We start from the raw sequence: 17,853 nt of genomic DNA on the forward strand, positions 1-17,853 counted from the left end.
CTCCCCCAGCAAAAGTACTCCTGGAATATTTATTAGAATTGCATTGAACTCATTGGTACTCAGAGAACTGACCTCTTCATGAGTCTTTCTGTCCAAGAATGTTATGAGTTTATCAATTTGTCTACATTTTGCCTCTGAAGTAGTTTAGTTATGTTTATACAGGTCCTGCACATTCTTCTTAATTCCTAGATTTTATGTTTTCTATAGCTATTAGGAAAGAGCTCTTTTCTTCTATATATTTCTTAACTGTTAAGTCTGACAAGTTTTCCCTATTTGTTGTTAAAGATAGTAAAAAGTAAAATCACATGAAATTGATGTGTTTGATCCTGTTTTTGTCATTTTATTGCATATTTGTGTTTTTCTTATATTTATCTTTTGCTCTTTTGAGTTTTCTTTTCTCTCTTTTTTAATTTGCTTCCTGCTAATAGAGTATTTGGAAATAAACAGGGCTGTCTACTCATGGTTAGTTTTATGTCTAAACTATAGGGTAAGACTACTTTTTCTGTTCATCAGCCAAAGAAACTGAGTCCATTTACTCATTCCATGAATGACAAAACAAATTAGTGTATGTACCTATTCTCTTGCCATTCTACTTGACTTCTCTCCATGTTCATTGGTATTTTGTCTAGTATCATCTTTTTTTTCTATTAAAGTAGATGCTGTACAATATGATATAAGTTATAGGTATACAATACAGTGATTCACAGTTTTTATAGGTTTTACTCAATTTATAGTTATTACAAAATGTTGGCTATATTTCCCCTGTTTTACAATATATGCTTGTAGCTTATTTTATACCTAATAGTTTGTACCTCTTAATCCCCTACCCCTATATTGCCCTCCCCATTCCCTCTCCACACTGGTAACCACTAGTTGGTTCTCTATATCTCTGAGTCTGCTTTTTGTTGTTGTTGTTGTTATATTCATTAGTTTGTTGTATTTTTTAAATTCCACATATAAGTAATTTCACACGGTATTTGTTTTTGTCTGACTTATTTCACCAAGCTTAATGCCCTCCAAGTCCATCCATGTTGCTGAAAATGGCAAAATTTTGTTCTTTTTTATGCCTGAGTAGTATTCCATTGTATATATGTACCACATGTTCTTTATCCATTCATCTGTTGGTGGACACTTAGGTTGCTTCCATATCTTGGCAGTTGTAAATAATGCTGCTATGAATGTTGGGGTGCATGTATCTTTTCGAATTAGAGTTTTTGTTTTCTTCAGATATATACCCAGGAGTGGAATGTAGTTCTATTTTTAGTTTTTTAAGAAACCTCCATACTGTTTTCCACAGTGGATGCAGCAATTTACATTCCTACCAACAGTGCACGAGGGTTCCTTTTTCTCCACTTCCTCGCCAGCATTTGTTATTTGTGTTATTTTTGATAATAGCCATTCTGACAGGTGTGAGGCGATATCTCAGTGTAGTTTTGATTTGCATTTCCCTGATGATTAGCGATGTTGAGCATCTTTTCATGTGCCTGTTGGCCGTCCGCATTTCCTTTGGGAAAAAAGCCAGCTCTTCTGCCCATTTTTTAATAGGGTTTTTTTTTGACATTGAGTTGTATGAGCTGCTTATATATGTTGGATATTAATCCCTTATTGGTCATAACATTTGCAAATGTTTTCTTCCATTCAGTAGGTTGTCATTTCGTTTTATCAGTGGTTGCCTTTACTGTATAAAAAGCTTCTAAGTTTAATTAGGTCCCATTTGTTTATTTTTGCTTTTATTTCCTTTAGGAGATGATCCAAAAAAATATTGCTGTGATTTATGTAAAAGAGCGTTCTGCCTGTGTTTTCCTCTAGGATTTTTATAGTATCTGGCCTTACATTTAGGTCTTTAATCCATTTTGAGTTTATTTTTGTATATGGTGTTAAAGAATGTCCTAGTTTCATCTCTTACATGTAACTGTCCAGTTTTCCAAGCACCACTTATTGAAGAGACTGTCTTTCTCCATTGCATATTCTTGCCTCTTAATTGACCAAAAGTGTGTGGGTTTATTTCTGGGCTTTCTATCATGTACCATTGATCTCTATATGTTTTTGTGCCAGTACCATACTGTTTTGATTACTGTAGCTTTGTAGTATAGTCTGAAGTCAGGGAGCATGATTCCTCCAGCTCTGTTCTTCTTAAGATTGTTTTGGCAATCTGGGGTCTTTTTTGTTTCTATACAAATTTTAAAATTATTTGTTCTAGTTCTGTGAAAAATGCCATTGGTAATTTGATAGGGATTGCATTGAATCTGTAGATTGCCTTGGGTAGTATGGTCATTTTAACAATATTGATTTTTCCAATCCAGGAACATGGTATATCTTTCCATCTGTTTCTGTTGTCTTCAATTTCATTCATCCGCATCTCATACTTTTCAGAGTACAGGTCTTTTGCCTCCTTAAGTAGGTTTATTCCTAGGTATTTTATTATTTTTGATATGATGGCAAATGGGATTGTTTCCTTAATTCTGTTTTTGCTAGTTCATTGTTAGTGTATAGAAATGCAACAGATTTCTGTATATTAATTTTGTATCCTGCTACTTTCCCAAATTCATTGATGAGCTCTAGTAATTTTCTGGTGGTGTCTTTAGGATTTTCTATGTATAGTATCATGTCATCTGCAGACAGTGACAGTTTTACTTCTTCTTTTCCAATTTGAATTCCTTTGATTTGTTTTCCTTCTCTGATTGCTGTGGCTAGGACTTCAAAACTATGTTGAATAAAAGTGGCAAGAGTGGGCACCTTTGTCTTGTTCTTGATGTTAGAGGAAATGCTTTCAGTTTTTCACCATTGAGTATGATATTAGCTATGGGTTTGTCATTTATAGCCTTTATTATGTTGAGGTAGGTTCCCTCTGTGCTCACTTTCTGGAGAAAAAAATGGATCATAAATGGATGTTGAATTTTATCAAAAGCTTTTTCTGCATCTACTGAGATGATCATATGGTTTTTATTCACTTTGTTAATGTGGTGTATCACATTGATTGACTTATGGATATTGAAAAATCCTTGCATCCCTGAGATATCAATAAATACCACTTGATCATGGTGTATGATCTTTTTAATGTGTTGTATTCAGTGTGCTAATATATTGTTGAGGATTTTTGCATCTATGTTCATCAGTGATATTGGCCTGTAATTTTCTTTTTTGTGATATCTTTGGTTTTGGTATCTGGGTGATGCTGGCCTCATAGAATGAGTTTGGAAGTGTTCCTTCCTCTGCAGTTTTTTGGAATAGTTTCAGAAGGATAGGTGTTAATTCTTCTCTAAATGTTTGGTATAATTCACCTGTGAAGCCATCTGGTCCTGGACTTCTGTTTGTTGGGAGTTTTAAAACTACTGATTCAATTTCATTACTGGTAATTGGTCTGTTCATATTTTCCATTTCTTCCTAGTTCAGTCTTGTGGTGTTGTACCTTTCTAAGAATTTGTCCATTTCTTCTAGGTTGTCCATCTTATTGCCATGTAGTTGCTCATAGTAGTCTCTTATGATCCTTTGTATTTCTGTGGTGTTGATTATAACTTCTCCTTTTTCATTTCTGATTTCATTGATTTGGGCCTTCTCTTTTTTCTTGATGAGTCTGGCTAAAGGTTTATCACTTTCATTTATATTTTCAAAGAACCAGCTTTTTGTTTCATTGATTTTTTTCTATTTTTTACATTTGTATTTAATTTATTTCTGCTTTGATCTTTATGATTTTTTTTTCTTTTACTAATTTTGGGTTTTGTTTGTTCTTCTGTCTCTAGTTGCTTTAGGCATCAAGTTAGGTTGTTTGAGATTTTTCTTGTTTCCTGAGGTAAACTTGTATCACTATAAACTTCCCTTTTGCTTTTTGCTTTTGCTGCGTCCCATAGGTTTTGGATCATCGTGTTTTCATTTTCATTTGTCTCTAGGTATTTTTTGTTATCCTTTTTTATTTCTTCAGTGATCCAATAGTTCTTAAGTAGCATATTGTTCAGCCTCCATGTGTTTGTGTATTTTCAATTTTTTTCTTGTAGTTGATTTCTAGTCTCATAGCATTGGGGTCAGAAAAGATGCTTGATATGATTTCAGTTTTCTTAAATATACCGAGGCTTGTTTTGTGGCCTAGCATGTGATCTGTCCTGGGGAGTGTTCCATGTGCACTTGAAAAGAATGTGTATTCTACTGCTTTTGAATGGAGTGCTCTATACATACCAGTTAATCCATTTGGTCTAATGTGTTATTTAAGGTCTGTGTTTCCTTGTTGATTTTCTGTCTGGATGATCTGTCCATTGATATAAGTGGGGTGTTAAAAATCCCTTACTATTATTGTGTTACTGTCGATTTCTCGTTTTATGTCCATTCATATTTGCCTTCTATATTTTAGGTGCTCCTGTGTTGCGTGCATATATTGGGTTGGCCAAAATGTTCATTTGGGTTTTTCCGTAAGATGTTACAGAAAAACCCAATGGAACATTTTGGCCAACCCAATATACTTACAATTGTTATATCTACTTCTTGGATTGATCCCTTGATCATTATGTAGTGTCCTCCTTTGTCTCTTTTAACAGTCTTTATTTTAAAGTCTGTTGTGTCTGATAATAAGTTTGCTACTCCGGCTCTCTTTCGATTTCTTTTGCATGGAATACCTTTTTCTATCCCCTCACTTTTAGTCTGTGTGTATCTCTAGATTTGAAGTGAGTCTCTTGTAGGCAGCATATACTAATATATGGATCTTGTTTTTGTATCCATTCAGCCACTCTGTGTCTTTTGGTTGGAGCATTTAGTCTGTTTACATTTAAGGTAATTATCAATATGTATGTTCTTATTGGCCATTTTGTTAATTGTTTTGAATTTGTTTTTGCAGGTCTTTTTTTTTCTTCTTTTATTCTCTTCTTGTGATTTGATGACTGTCTTTAGTGTTATGTTTGTATTCATTTTTGTGTGTATCTATTATAGAATTTTGGTTTGTGGTTACAATCAGGTTTTTATCTAGCAGTCTATATATATATATATATATATATATATATATACACACACACACACACACACACACACACACATATATACTCTCCTCCCCTCACGATTACTGTTTTTGATATCATATTTTTTATCTAATTGTTTGTGTATCCCTTAACTGCTTATTGTGGACCTAGGTGATTTTACTACTTTTGTCTTTTAACTTCCCTACTAGCTTTCTGTGTGGGTGATTTCCTACTTTTACTGTATGTTTGCCTTTACCAGTGAGCTTTTTCATTTTGTAATTTTCTTGTTTCTAGTTGTGGCCTTTCCTTTTTAACCTAGAGAAGTTCCTTTAACATTTCTTGTAAAAGTGATTTGGTGGTGCTGAACTCTCTTAGCTTTTTCTTGTCTATAAAGCTTTTGATCTTTCCATCAGATCTGAAGGAGAGCCTTGCTGCATAGAGTATTCTTGGTTGAAGGTTTTTCCCTTTCATCATTTAAAATATCTTGTGCCACTCCCTTCTGGCCTGCAGAGTTTCTGCTGAAAAATCAGCTGATAGCCTTATGGAGATTCCCTTCTGTGTTATTTGTTATTTCCCTTGCTGCTTTTAATATTCTGTCTTTATCTTTAATTTTTGTCATTTTGATTATAGTGTGTCTTGGTGTGTGTGTTCCTCTTTGGGTTAATCCTGTATGGGACTCGTTGCACTTCCTGGACTTGGGTGACTGTTTCCTTTACCAGGTTAGGGAAGTTTCCAGCTGTTATCTCTTCAAATATTTTCTTGGGCCCTTTCTCTCTTCTTCTGGGACCCCCCTATAATGTGAACATTAGTGTGCTTGATGTTGTCTCAGAGGTCTCTTAAAATGTCATTTCTCTTCATTATTTTTTTTTCTGTTCAGCGGCAGTGATGTCCACTACTCTGTCTTCCAACTCACTGATTTGTTCCTCTGTATCATGTAGTCTACTATTGATTTCTTCTAGTGTATTTTTCATTTCAGTTATTGTATTCTTCATCTCTGTTTGGTTATTCTTCATATTTTCTAATTCTTTGTTAAAAACCTGTAACTACTTGCTCTGTGCATCCATTCTTCTCCTGAGTTCTTTGATCATCTTTATGATCATTACTGTGACCTCTTTCTCTGGTAGATTGCCTATCTCCATTTCACTTAGTTCTTCTTCTGGCATTTTTATCTTGTTCTTTTGTCTAGAACATGTTTGTCTCCCAGCTCATTTTGTCTAAGTTGCTATGTGTATTTTTACGTATGTGGTAGATTAGTTATGTTTCTCGACCTTGGAGAAGTGGCCCTCTGTAGCAGATATCCTGTGTGTCCCAGCAGCACACTCCCCTCTTGTCACCCAAGCTATATACTCTAGGGGTTCCCCCTAAGAGGGCTGTGTGGGTCCTTCTGTTGGGGTGGGCTGGCTATGTGGGTGGTCTGGTAGATTTGGTTGGTCCCTAGCCCGGTTGGTTGCCAAGCCGTGCCTTGTGTGGATGCTGCTGGCTGCTGGTTAGCGGGGCTTGGTTGCGAGGCAGCTGGCTGCAGAACCTTAGCAAGCCCAGGCTAGTGCTGGTACACTGGTGGGCCGAGTCAGCGTCCAGAAGACTCCGGGGCTGTTGCTTGCCCACTGGTGGGTGAAGCCATGTCCCGGATTTAGTGCTGGACTACTGGCAGGCAGGGCTGGATCCTGGAGTTTGGCTGCAGGGCCCAGGGATCCTAGAGCTGGTGTCAGATTGCTGTTTGGGGTGGGTGGGGCAGAGGTGGAGACCAGTTACTGACACAGTTAGGTATGGGGTCTGGGGTATCCCAAAGCTTGTGTTGCCCTGCTAGTGGGCAGTGCCAGGGCCCAGCTGGTCCCAGGGTAGGGTCTGGCCTCTTTTGGGCAGGCTTGGTCTGCAGGCTGCAGGATTGTGGTTTCCTTATGTCTGGTGCCTGTCCACTGGTGGGTGGAGCTGGGTCCTTCCCCTCTGGTGGGCAGGGCCCTGTCTAAAGGCATGTCTAGAGGTAGCTGTGGCCTCAGGAAGCTTTTAGGCAGCCTCTACTGATGGATGGGGCTGTGTCCCTGCCCAGTTGTTTGGTCTGAGGCATCCCAGCACTGGCACCTACAGGCTGTTGGCTGGGGCCAGGTTTTGGCACTAATGAGCTAGATGTAGGATACCATGATGGTACAAGCCCCAGTGTCCACACAGTAGAATACACCTCGCTATGGCTGCCACCAGTGTCAATGTCCCAAGGGTGAGCCACAGCCACCCCTGCCTCTCCAGGAGACTCTCCAAGACCAGCAGGTAGGTTTGGCCCAGGCTCCTATCAAATTACTGCTTTTGCCCTGGGTCCCAATGTGCGAGAGATTTTGTGTGTGCACTTTAAAAGTGAAGTCTATTTCCCCCAGTCCTGTGGGCTTCCAGAAATTAAGCCCCACTGCCCTTCAAAGCCAAATGCTCTGGGGGCTCATCTTCCCAATGCACGGCCCCTGGGCTGGGGAGCCTGATGTGGGGCTCAGACCCCTCACTCCTGTGGGAGAATCTCTGCAGTATAATTATTCTCCAATTTGTGGGTCACCCCACCTGGGGCGGGTATCAGACTCGATTATATCGCGAGTCTGCCCCTCCTACCCTTCACATTGTGGTTCCTTATTTATGTCTTTAGTTGTAGAAGATCTTTTCTGGTATGTTCTGATCTTGTTCATCAATGATTGTTCTGCAGATACTTGTGATTTTGGTGTGCTCATGAGAGGAGGTAAGCTCAGAGTCTTTCTACTCCGCCATCTTGCTGGGCTCTCCTATCATCTGTTTTTTCCAAACTTAATGTAGTTTTTCTTTTAAAAACTATCATCATTGTTTTGTTGCCACAGTCAACTTATGTACAGCACAATCTATGTGTTTAGTGAAATTTGCTTGCCATCTCCTTTCACCCCAGTGTGGTTTACAGTAGCCTCATTTTCATGATGTGAAACAAGCCGGGACCTCTGTAGGTGAATGACTCCTTGCACAGTGATAGGGCTGAAAGTGGGCTCCTCGCTGAAGTGGTTATAGTGCCCTGCTACTCATCAAAGGGACATAAAGTAGCCACCCTCATCACCCGGGGTTCACCATGTGTGTCTGTGGCAGTTGAGTGGCTGAAAATATGGGGCAGGGCAGCCACCTTTAAACCTAGAGATGAATTGTGCTGTTGATAAAGTTGAAAGACAAAAGCAACGATTTGGGTCTTCTATAGCAGCCTGCTGCTTGGCTTTTCTGGGCCAGCAGTTTGGGCTCTGAATAAATGACAGCTGCGGCGGGGGGGGGACTTGGCATTTAATAAGGGTTGTCACTGCAGCTGTGAGTAAGCTCCACTTCTAGGTTCTTCGCTCCATTTACCTAACAAACAATCACCCCTTTCAGATTTTTCCTAACAAACAATGATGACTTTTGGAAATTTCAAACTGATTCTTCAGTGTGATCCAATTATACAGGAATGAAAAGTGGGTAGACATAAATGGGCTTTAAAGAAGTGAAAAGGCAGATTTTCCCAGATATGTTTGCCTATGAAAATAATCCTGAGAGAGAAGATGCTTTCAATTAATGCAAACATACATAGGACAGAAAAGATTCAGCTGTTTTCTCTGGAAAAAAAAAAAAAAGTTTATTGCATTTGGAAGTCAATAGATATCTTTTACAAAAAAGGTTAGAATAAAGATCTCACATTTGTAAAGGCACATATGAAACATTTTACAGCAATAACAAGGGCAGTGAGAACATAAACAATACACAACTAGGACCAATAGCTAAAGACTTTATAAAAACAGATAGGAAACAGTGCAAAAATACTGTCAAAAGTCAGTTTCATACACCTCTCAATTGTGTATAAAACTGGCAAGCATAAGCTTATTTACTGATATAAAAGAGCACATAGAATAGCATGCATAATTTTATTTAAGGCTTTTAATATTATTAAATTGAGAGGGAGTCTATACCAAAGTAAAGTTGACATGTGAATATTAATCAATCACTCCCCAACTTAGGGAACATCCTATAAATGTCTCACTCCCTCTCTCCCCTTACAATTAGTTTGTAGTGAAGAGACTGGACCTCCATCTTGCAAGGTAGCAAGTGCCCACCACGGGGAGAAGAATGTGTTCTCAGGATCCCAAGCCCCTATCTGGAATGCATTTCTCACAGCAACAATATGATATAGGTGGTTAAATGTCCAGGTCAGCCCATGCCAGCCAGATCTGGCTGACACTGCCCTGCTATTCAGCCGTGTTGGACGTCAGAAGGCTTCTGTGGGCTGACCTAAGACCCTTAAGAACAAACTGCTTTCTACATTAGGGACTTGTCTGTACTTTCGAAATGAGACCTATTAAATGTCAGTTGGTTTGAATGATAAAACAATTCACAACGTTTTATAAAACACAGACCAAGGAAAGCATCAAAATACTGAATTAAGTCTCACAACAATAGTCCAGTGAAACAAAATAGATCAGCATGTTACTTGATGTAACACAAATTACCTAAGGTTATCTAATAGTCATCTGCATATGTAAACCTTTTTTTCCCCATTTACATATCCTCAAGCAAGTTAGCTGACTATTGAAGGAACAAAGGACATACACAGGAAAGCATCTCTGATGAAGAGCAACCTTACTTTTGAAAGGATAAGGTTAATAGATTTTTAAGATTTCAAACTGGCAAGAAAGTTCAGTCAAAGGAAGTTGCAATAACATTTTACGGTATTCCAAGTTGGGGGGAAAAATGGCTCTGAATGACAGCTCTCAGTTCTAAGCTGAAGGTATTTATTAGCTAACACTACATACAGTTCAGGGAGGTGGGAGGCCCCTGAGAAATGCTGAGAACGCCAAGCACCTCTGCTCAGAGAGCCAGCTGAGCTCAATACAGAGCAGGGTTCCTGAGATGTTAGCGAACTAGTTCCACCCTAAGGCACAAAAAGACCCCAATCTAACGTTTTCAGCTTTTCCCCATAACCTCTGTCAGGTGAGGCAGCCTCTGTGTTTGTTTCCCTGAAGGAGGAGGTTAGGAAGAAAAAATAGGACACATTGCAGACTGGATGAATAGCGTGTCCTGCCCCTCCCTAGACAGCGGAGAACGGATCGCAAGGCAACATATAAATGTCCCTGCGGAGCCCAGAGCTTCACCCATTTCACCAGATTGGCCAGGCTGCGTAGACGTGACAGTGAAGGGAACAGAGTCAGCAGGAGGAGGCTAGAAACTAATTAATCCGACTACACGTGTCATGATGCCAAATGCAGCCGCTGTGGCTCCATGTCAGTTCGCCTGAAAAGAAGCCTGAGGGAGTGGTGCAATCTTTGTCCTAAACAGGACTGACCATCGATCCAGCTTGTCTTCCACTCCTAGTACTGACTGACAGTGCCCGTCGCCAAGGGGAGAAAGGTGGTAAAGACAGCTTCGCGGTTGCCGACAGCACCTAGCTATTTTCATTATGGTTCTTTCCCTTTGCCAGATTTCATTCTTTGAAACTACATAGATGCCAAATTTTATTTTTTGAAACTATGTAGGCTTTTCAGGATTAAAATTAGATTTCCGAATTACATAATTTGGAGAGATTTAAGAGAGTGATTCCCTATGACTAGATTCAGCTGCTTTGTAGGGGTTGCTAAAAGGGTAGGGAAAGGAAAGAAAAGGTGTGCTGTCGAGAGCTGATCCATAAAGCAAATGAAAAACAAGGAAAGGCCGGCGTAGCCCTAAGTGAATGGGGTGCTCTTGGAAGAGGGTGACACCACAAAGGAGTCCCACCTGTGCCCTCAAGTGAGACAACGAACTGCCGTTACTGCTGATATATTGACGTCTTCCTGGGTTTTATGCCCTGATTAGAAACACGATGTGCTGGGAAGGGGGATCCGCTCTGCAGCCCCACCGGGCCGGAGGAGAGGCGCAATCAAGATGCACAGGAGCTGTGATAGCTAACTCCAGAGCCGTGTGGTTGAGCAAATCTGCTAATAAGGTTGCAAGGAAAGGGAGGGCCACCAGCAAGCGAGGGGAGGTGGCCTTTCTGAGCAGCGAATCTAGGCAGGCATCAGAATCCAGAACATTCGTCAAGCTCCACGGCAACAGTGAGGACACGGTTTAAAACTACGAGCGAGGGTGCAGACTTCGCTGGTGGCGCAGTGATTTGAGAATCCGCCTGCCAATGCAGGGGACACGGGTTTGAGCCCTGGTCCGGGAAGATCCCACATGCCGTGGAGCAACTAAGCCCATGTGCCACTACTACTGAGCCTGCGCTCTAGAGCCCGTGAGCCACAACTACTGAGACCGCATGCCACAACTACTGAAGCCTGTGCGCCTAGAGTCCGTGCTCCGCAGCAAGAGAAGCCACCGCAATGAGAAACCTGTGCACGCATCGAACAGTAGCCCCAGCTCGCCGCAACTACAGAAAGCCCGCACGCAGCAACGAAGACCCAACACAGCCAAGTATAAAATTAAAGAAAAAACTATGTGTGAGGGTGAAACAGATCTCCCCACTGCAGCACGGTCTTTCCCAAGAGCACCACCTCATCTCCGTCCCTCTGGCCTTATAGGGAGTAGGAGAGACATCCCTGAGTTCAGAAAATTGTTTGTGAATCAAGAACTTTTTGATAGAAACTTCAAGGCTGGTCTGAAAAGCCTTCCTCTTTCTCTTCCCATTTATAGCTCTTCTCTGGGCAAGCTTATGGCATTTTTTGGAAAGAATGATCTTGATGGCCCAAAGCGTGGCAGAAGGAACAGTGACTTTCTAGATAGATGCGTTCTCATGTTCAGGCTGCCCATCAGCTTTTGCCCTCCTGTCTTAAAACGAAACATCCTTGAATTTATTTTTAAAATGAGAGGGCTGATCAAAGCTCCAAACAGTAGGAACTGATGCACATCCTCCTTTTTACTGCACCAAGCAGCAATAAATTATGCAGTCCTGTGAAATCGATTGATTCCAGATATTCAATGCCAGGCTCATGGACATTTTAATAGAGAACCTTTTAGTTTGGCCTTGAGGAAGAAGACACAGCTATTTTAAGCTGGAAAAAAATAAGGTAGCAAGCTGGATAAAAACACTCACGCATCTGAGTTTCTAACGGAAATGCAAAAGCTGGGAGCAGGCAAGATAAAGGTTGAGTGTTGGGCAAGCAGGCCATCGAGTTCCTCAGGACCCCATGAAGAACAGCGATTTTCGGGGCAACACATATGAGTTGGCAGAATTTGATTGGATATACCTGCCCATTTCTCCCAGGCATGTTGCTGTTACTTTCAATAGATGCATCAGTAAGGTCTTTTGCCCCAGATGTCTTAGAAGCTGAGGCAAAGACAAGAACCATTGTGCTTGCTTGCTCAGCATTCACGGGAAGTGTCAAACATAATTTAACATCCTAGAGATTTCCACCCTATAGGGCCAAGTAGGATTATTTCAACCCTATAGGACCAACTAATTTGTCACCCGTAAAGCTCTAGACCAATGGAAAATTTTTGCAGTCTCCATAAAAACCCCAAATTTCTCCATTTGGAATCAGTGCTAGCTGAGTTGTTACTTTGCTCACAAAAAGAAATCACTAAGTAAGAGCATGATGAATGTCTGATAAAATCCATAGGCAATAAAATAAAACACAGTTGCAGAAGTATCTTTGGTAAAACAAGAGGAAACTGTATTCCCACAAAGAGCCACCTTAAGAGCCCAACAGTAATTACTTGGTGCTTCTAGAAATTTCTTACTCTGGGATCCTGACAGTTACTTCCGACACGAAGGAGGAATGAAGGGTAGATTCACACTAACATGGCTCTGACTCAATCCCCAACCCTTGAGTCTAAGCTCCCTGGCACACATCTTAGAAGGTCCCTGCATTTGCCCACCTCCTGACCTCAAGGGATTGACAGATCTACCCCCCAAAGAAAATCAATAACTATACCCACTTTCTCCATCCCACGCACCACTGGAAGTGGGGAAGAGAGATTCAAAAGCACATTCTGCTTTGTGACTCTGGACACCTCGGGCCCACATATTGTGTTCCATAACCACTGGGCTGAGGTCAGCTAATACAGACTGTACATCAAGAAAGGATGGCAGCTGAAAACCCCATAGTCATGTGCCTGATGGCCAACCCTGCCTATGAGAATCCAAAGTGCACTAACATCTCTGCAAAGAGTGACTCCAAGCCCCAGGAGATGGCCCACTCAAGTGAGGCAAGGGTTGCCGTAGCAAGGCAGTGAGTTCACAAAAAGAGCCAAGCCGCCCACTGTACATGCTTTCGTGTTCATTAGCACTTGAGAAATGACATATGGTGCGTTGGGAGCCATACTAATCGGGGAGGAGAAACAAACTGTACGTGTTAGGTTGATCCATGTGAATTTTCTGTTATTGTAAGTAAAATATGGTCCAAATATTGGAAATTTCATATGGGTCAACCTATATTAAGCTGGAAAAGATAAGAAAGGTAGGCAGTTGGATAAAAGTGCTGACTTACTGTACCCACTGGTGTTTATAACAGAACCACAAAAGCTGAGTGTAGGCAGGATAAAGGTTAAGTGAGTCCTGGGCAAGCCAGTGGGCAAGTCCCACAGGATGTCACCCAGCGGAGCCCACAGAGACCCTCTCTCCACGCCAATGGGGGAAGGGGCCAGAGATGGCCACGTGACTCGGAGGCAAACAATAACTGACTAATTACAGTCCAAAAATAGTTCCTCTTCTCAATCTAGGACCACAAAGGTTGTAGAAGTAAAATTCTCTCTATTTAGGGTTCTCGGAAGTCTATTACTCAGAATATTCCACGTTTGACATCCCTGCCTAAAGCTGCCAAATCCTCCTTTACTTCCTATCCAGGGAAAGTGGTGTCTAAATGTAAATGAGACCAAAAGGTGGTGTCCCCTTAAAGCCCAAGGAATCCAGTAAAGCACAACAGGACACGGTTCGGCTTTGCAAGCAGGCTCAGCTCAGCTCAAGGATGAAGACGTCAAACTCAGCGCCCCTGGTTCAGGGACCACAGTAAACAAGGATGAACACTGGGTCAATATATCCAAATGGGAGTGGATGAAAGAAACAAAACATTTCAACTGGAAAAACTTCAAAACCAGAGGCCTGAAAGTGTTGGATGGCTTTGTTGTGAGATGGTATCTTTTTTTTTTTCCCCTCCATTTTTGATTTTCTCCCTTCAAGTCGAAACTGCAGCGACAGACCCCGATAGCTCCAGCTTCAGACTTGATACATCGTCAGGAACTCACTCCAAAAGCTCTAACTAGATAACTAATTTAATACACTTTGCTTCAAGGTTTATTCCTTGGCTTGCTTCCCAGATATAAAGCATCTCTGGGCAATTATTATGCAGATGCCGCTGAAAGGACTTTAAATGGCTGCTGCTAATTTAACAGGAGGTAGGTTGGCATTTACTGGAGATGTGAAAAGGAAGGCAAAATGGGCTCAAGGGCCGAAAGCATTTGTTTTTAAAAACAAAATATGCGGAATCACTTTTAAATGTTTTCCTTTGAGTTTCAATACAAACTTTGGCTAGGAAATTGGATACTGAACCTACTTCTTTTCATTTTGTGCGTTCATGAATATTCCCAGAGCACCAAGTGGCAACAGTGGATGAGTTGAAAGGAGGGCCGTGAGTGATAAGCTCAAAGAGTCAGCAGATCTACACGCTGCCCACACGAGACACTTTAACACTGCCCACATTGGGGCCTGAGAGACGAAAAGAGAAATACTGAAGTGGTTCCTCAAACAATAAACCAGTAACGGCAGACCAACCGTTAAAACATCCCTAACAGCAGAATATCCCAAGGATGGAAAGTCCCTAAGGAAAAGGAAACAATACCTCTTTGCTTGCTGATGATCCAATTTCTGAGCGTCTCCTAGTGAGGATTACGAGCTCTGATCCACTGAAAGTACACGTCATACTAGTGGTTTTCTTTTTCAGATCACACAGCAAAATTCCAGAATCTATGGCACTCAGCTGAAGTTCTACTCCTTGACTGATTCTTTAGACCTTGGAAGAGAAGGTAGGAGGCCCTCCATCGCCAGATACTGAGTCCAAATACAGAGAACCACCACCATAACACCTGGCCAGATGTGAAACCAAGTTGATTCATACTCCAAAGTAGTTCATCAGGAATCTGCTTCCACACCCGCCTGTTGTGGTGACCGGAAGCCACAAAGGCGCACTCTTTCTGGTCGATTGGATGCCATTCTTTCTTTGCATTGGCAGCTCAGGAGGAAAAAAAAAAAAGGTAGCAGTGGAAGAAGGCATCATGGAACACCCGCAAAAGTCGATTTTAAGAACAAAGCCACAATTAAAAGTTGCATCAAGAAAAACTAGACAGTAGAGGGAAGAATTCGCCAGAAGTCAGCAAGAGGGAAAATGTGCAGCACATGATTTATTATGTACTAACCTACAAAATTCAGAAGGACGGTGACCAATGAAGGCACAGAAGGAGACGAACTAAGGACTGAGCTTCAAACTGAGGGCAGGGTTAATACCACAGCTGACCAGAGTGGGCTGTATGGAGAAAAGGAAAGCAGCACAAGTCTCACCATCTTTTAGCAGGTGGGCCAAGATTTGGACTGCAAGGTCCTGGGCGGGCTTAATTCTGCTCCTGCAGGCCAAAGGCTGGAGATGCTAGCAGCACAGTGGAGATAACACTTGGGGTGGCTCCTGGCAGGGCCCCTGCCACCTGAGTGCCAAAGAGCCCCCATGCATCAGCTTTCCCAACCGTTTCCTTTATAACCTTTCCATGGCACCCAGCACCTTGACCTTCAGATCCCCATGAGCACACACTTAATATTTAAATAAGAAACAATATCAAGGGCCTGCCTGTCTCCTCTCTGTTCCACACTGGTCTATTATCTTCTCTCAGTCAGGCAAGAAGCCTAGCTGCACAGACAGCCTGGCCCAGGGCCTCGAAGGCCACCAGACTAGGGTCCACTGAGCCAACAGGGAGAAGCAGCAAATATCAAGGGTGCAGTCTCCAGCAGGGGAACAGGCTCCGGAGCCCAGAATAAGGAGTGGTTGAGAAAGATAACACAGAGTCCTCATTCATCCCGGGCAATGGCAATCACTGCATTGGAAAGGGAGCATTTCCTCTAGCTGTTCCTGTCTTTAACTCAAGCGTGGGAGGGAAAAAGAGACTACTGAGGGAGAGGGCAAAAAGGGGAAAGGGAAGGAACTGCCCATCAAGCCGCAGGAGCCCCCAAATATAAGAAAAGAGTGTTGTTCTTCTCCTTCAGGAAAGGGTCTTAGCCCTTATCTTTATATTTTAGGATGAACTCATTTTCTTGCCATCTTTGATTTGGACGTGAGCAATTAGGCTGACAAATTTCAGGGCTGGTGACAAATCTGGCTGCAACTTCACTAGAGATGTGTTCCCTTATGCCTCTGTCCCCCAAATAATCCACCAGGCAACCCTCCCTACTGACCTATTACAATGCAGATCGGTCAAAATGTGGTTCAGATGAAAAGTACTATATTATTGTGAAAACTGCATTACGATGATTCACAAAGGTTATTCCAAAGAGGGGAAAAAAATAAATTATCTCATATAAAATAATACATGATGTTTGTGAATGATCGTGGCTCCTGTCTTCAGGGAGCCCGTGGCCTGCCTGCTCCGGCCATCCGCGCCCTGCTGGGGGAGCAGATGTTGTCTGGAGGTGCTTCCCCATCTGTAAGATGGAGCTGGGTGCCTCTTCCGGGAGCTGAAGCGGGGGGTTAAATGAGTCTGGAGTTTTGGAGGAACTGGATGAGGACCTGGTAGACAAACTTGTACTGAGCGATGGTCTGGATCATGAACATCCTTTGCTCCCTGAGGAGCCTCAGCATCATGGGCACTTCCACCTTCTGCAAGAAAAGAGAAGAAGATCCTGAGATGGGGGGGGCTTCCCTTGCCTCCTTCCTCATTCCTTCATCCAGGAAGCACTCACTCGCTGCCCCTGTGCAGGTACAGGAGAAAGCCAAAGACAGCCCCCTCTGGGTTATCCCAATCAAAGACCCCAACTGCAACTGGAGAAGCTGGTCGTCGTGTTCCACTGGTGTGATATTTTAACTACAGACCAGTTCACTAGAGAAAACAGAGAGGCTGGACTTAAACCCGATTGGTACTCTTAACGCTACCATGGCCCAATGGTAGGATTTAAGCCCTTTCTGGGTCTTCGTTTCTTCATCTGTAAAATAAGGATAATGATGCTTTCCTCCAATGGCAGTGTGGCCTTGGCCAAGTTAGTGACATTTCCTCGGCAATAACACGGGGTGATAAACAGTACCCTCCTCAGAGGATCAAATGAAGAAATGCATGTAAAGCATTTAACACAGTGTCTGGCACATAGTAGGCTCTTAATAAAGACTACTCACTGTCTCATTAATATTAAGGAAATAAGAACACTCATGCCCATCCTGCTACCCCGCAGGATCGCAGGCATAACCAAGTGAGATAAATTACGTGGAAACCTTTAAAACATCAAAGCACAATCTCTGGACACCAGTCATGCATGTTTGGAGTGAAAGTCTTTAACTAACGATATCTTGAGTATTACATGAGATTGCCAATGTGTAAATTCTTTGAAGATCTCCAATGGAAAGGAATTAATACAACGGATCATTGGTGCCATGGTGTCCCCTCACTTGTGTCACTTTCATCCTCCTGGACCAGCCAAGGCAGAAGCACCATGGAGTCAATGTGCCATCATAGCCTTGGTATACTTCCCCCTGCTCTGGGAGCCCTTAATCCCGGCAAACGACCACACCCACGAAGTCACCAAGGACTGAGCAAGCATCAGAAATAAAATAATAAAAACTCAGCTGTATGTCTTTTCTTACTTTACTTTCAAAAGTCATTTCAGCTATTTCCAAACTTTGTGTAGCTACAATACCATACATGCCATCCTGTTTAGTCGCTCTTCTCCAAAACTAGTTAAGTAATACCACAGATTTAAAAGGGACAAGTCCCTGGTAATAAGCAAAGAGAAAAAGGC

General features: G+C 42.1%; 1 protein-coding gene across 2 annotated transcripts in view; it reads right to left on the reverse strand.

Annotated features, from left to right (window-relative positions):
- Window positions 1-8,577: 8,577 nt before the first annotated feature.
- The window catches only part of PTPN14 (protein tyrosine phosphatase non-receptor type 14), a 173,014-nt gene continuing 163,738 nt past the window's right edge, over window positions 8,578-17,853 (reverse strand). For both annotated transcript variants that reach the window (XM_061187519.1, XM_061187518.1), the window contains one exon: window positions 8,578-16,723. In XM_061187519.1, coding sequence (XP_061043502.1) covers window positions 16,595-16,723 — 129 coding nt within the window. In that variant the 3' untranslated portion in view covers window positions 8,578-16,594. The remainder of the gene's footprint in view (window positions 16,724-17,853) is intronic.

Source organism: Eubalaena glacialis, chromosome 3 (assembly GCF_028564815.1).
Source record: "Eubalaena glacialis isolate mEubGla1 chromosome 3, mEubGla1.1.hap2.+ XY, whole genome shotgun sequence".
NCBI classification, from domain to species: Eukaryota; Metazoa; Chordata; class Mammalia; order Artiodactyla; family Balaenidae; genus Eubalaena; species Eubalaena glacialis.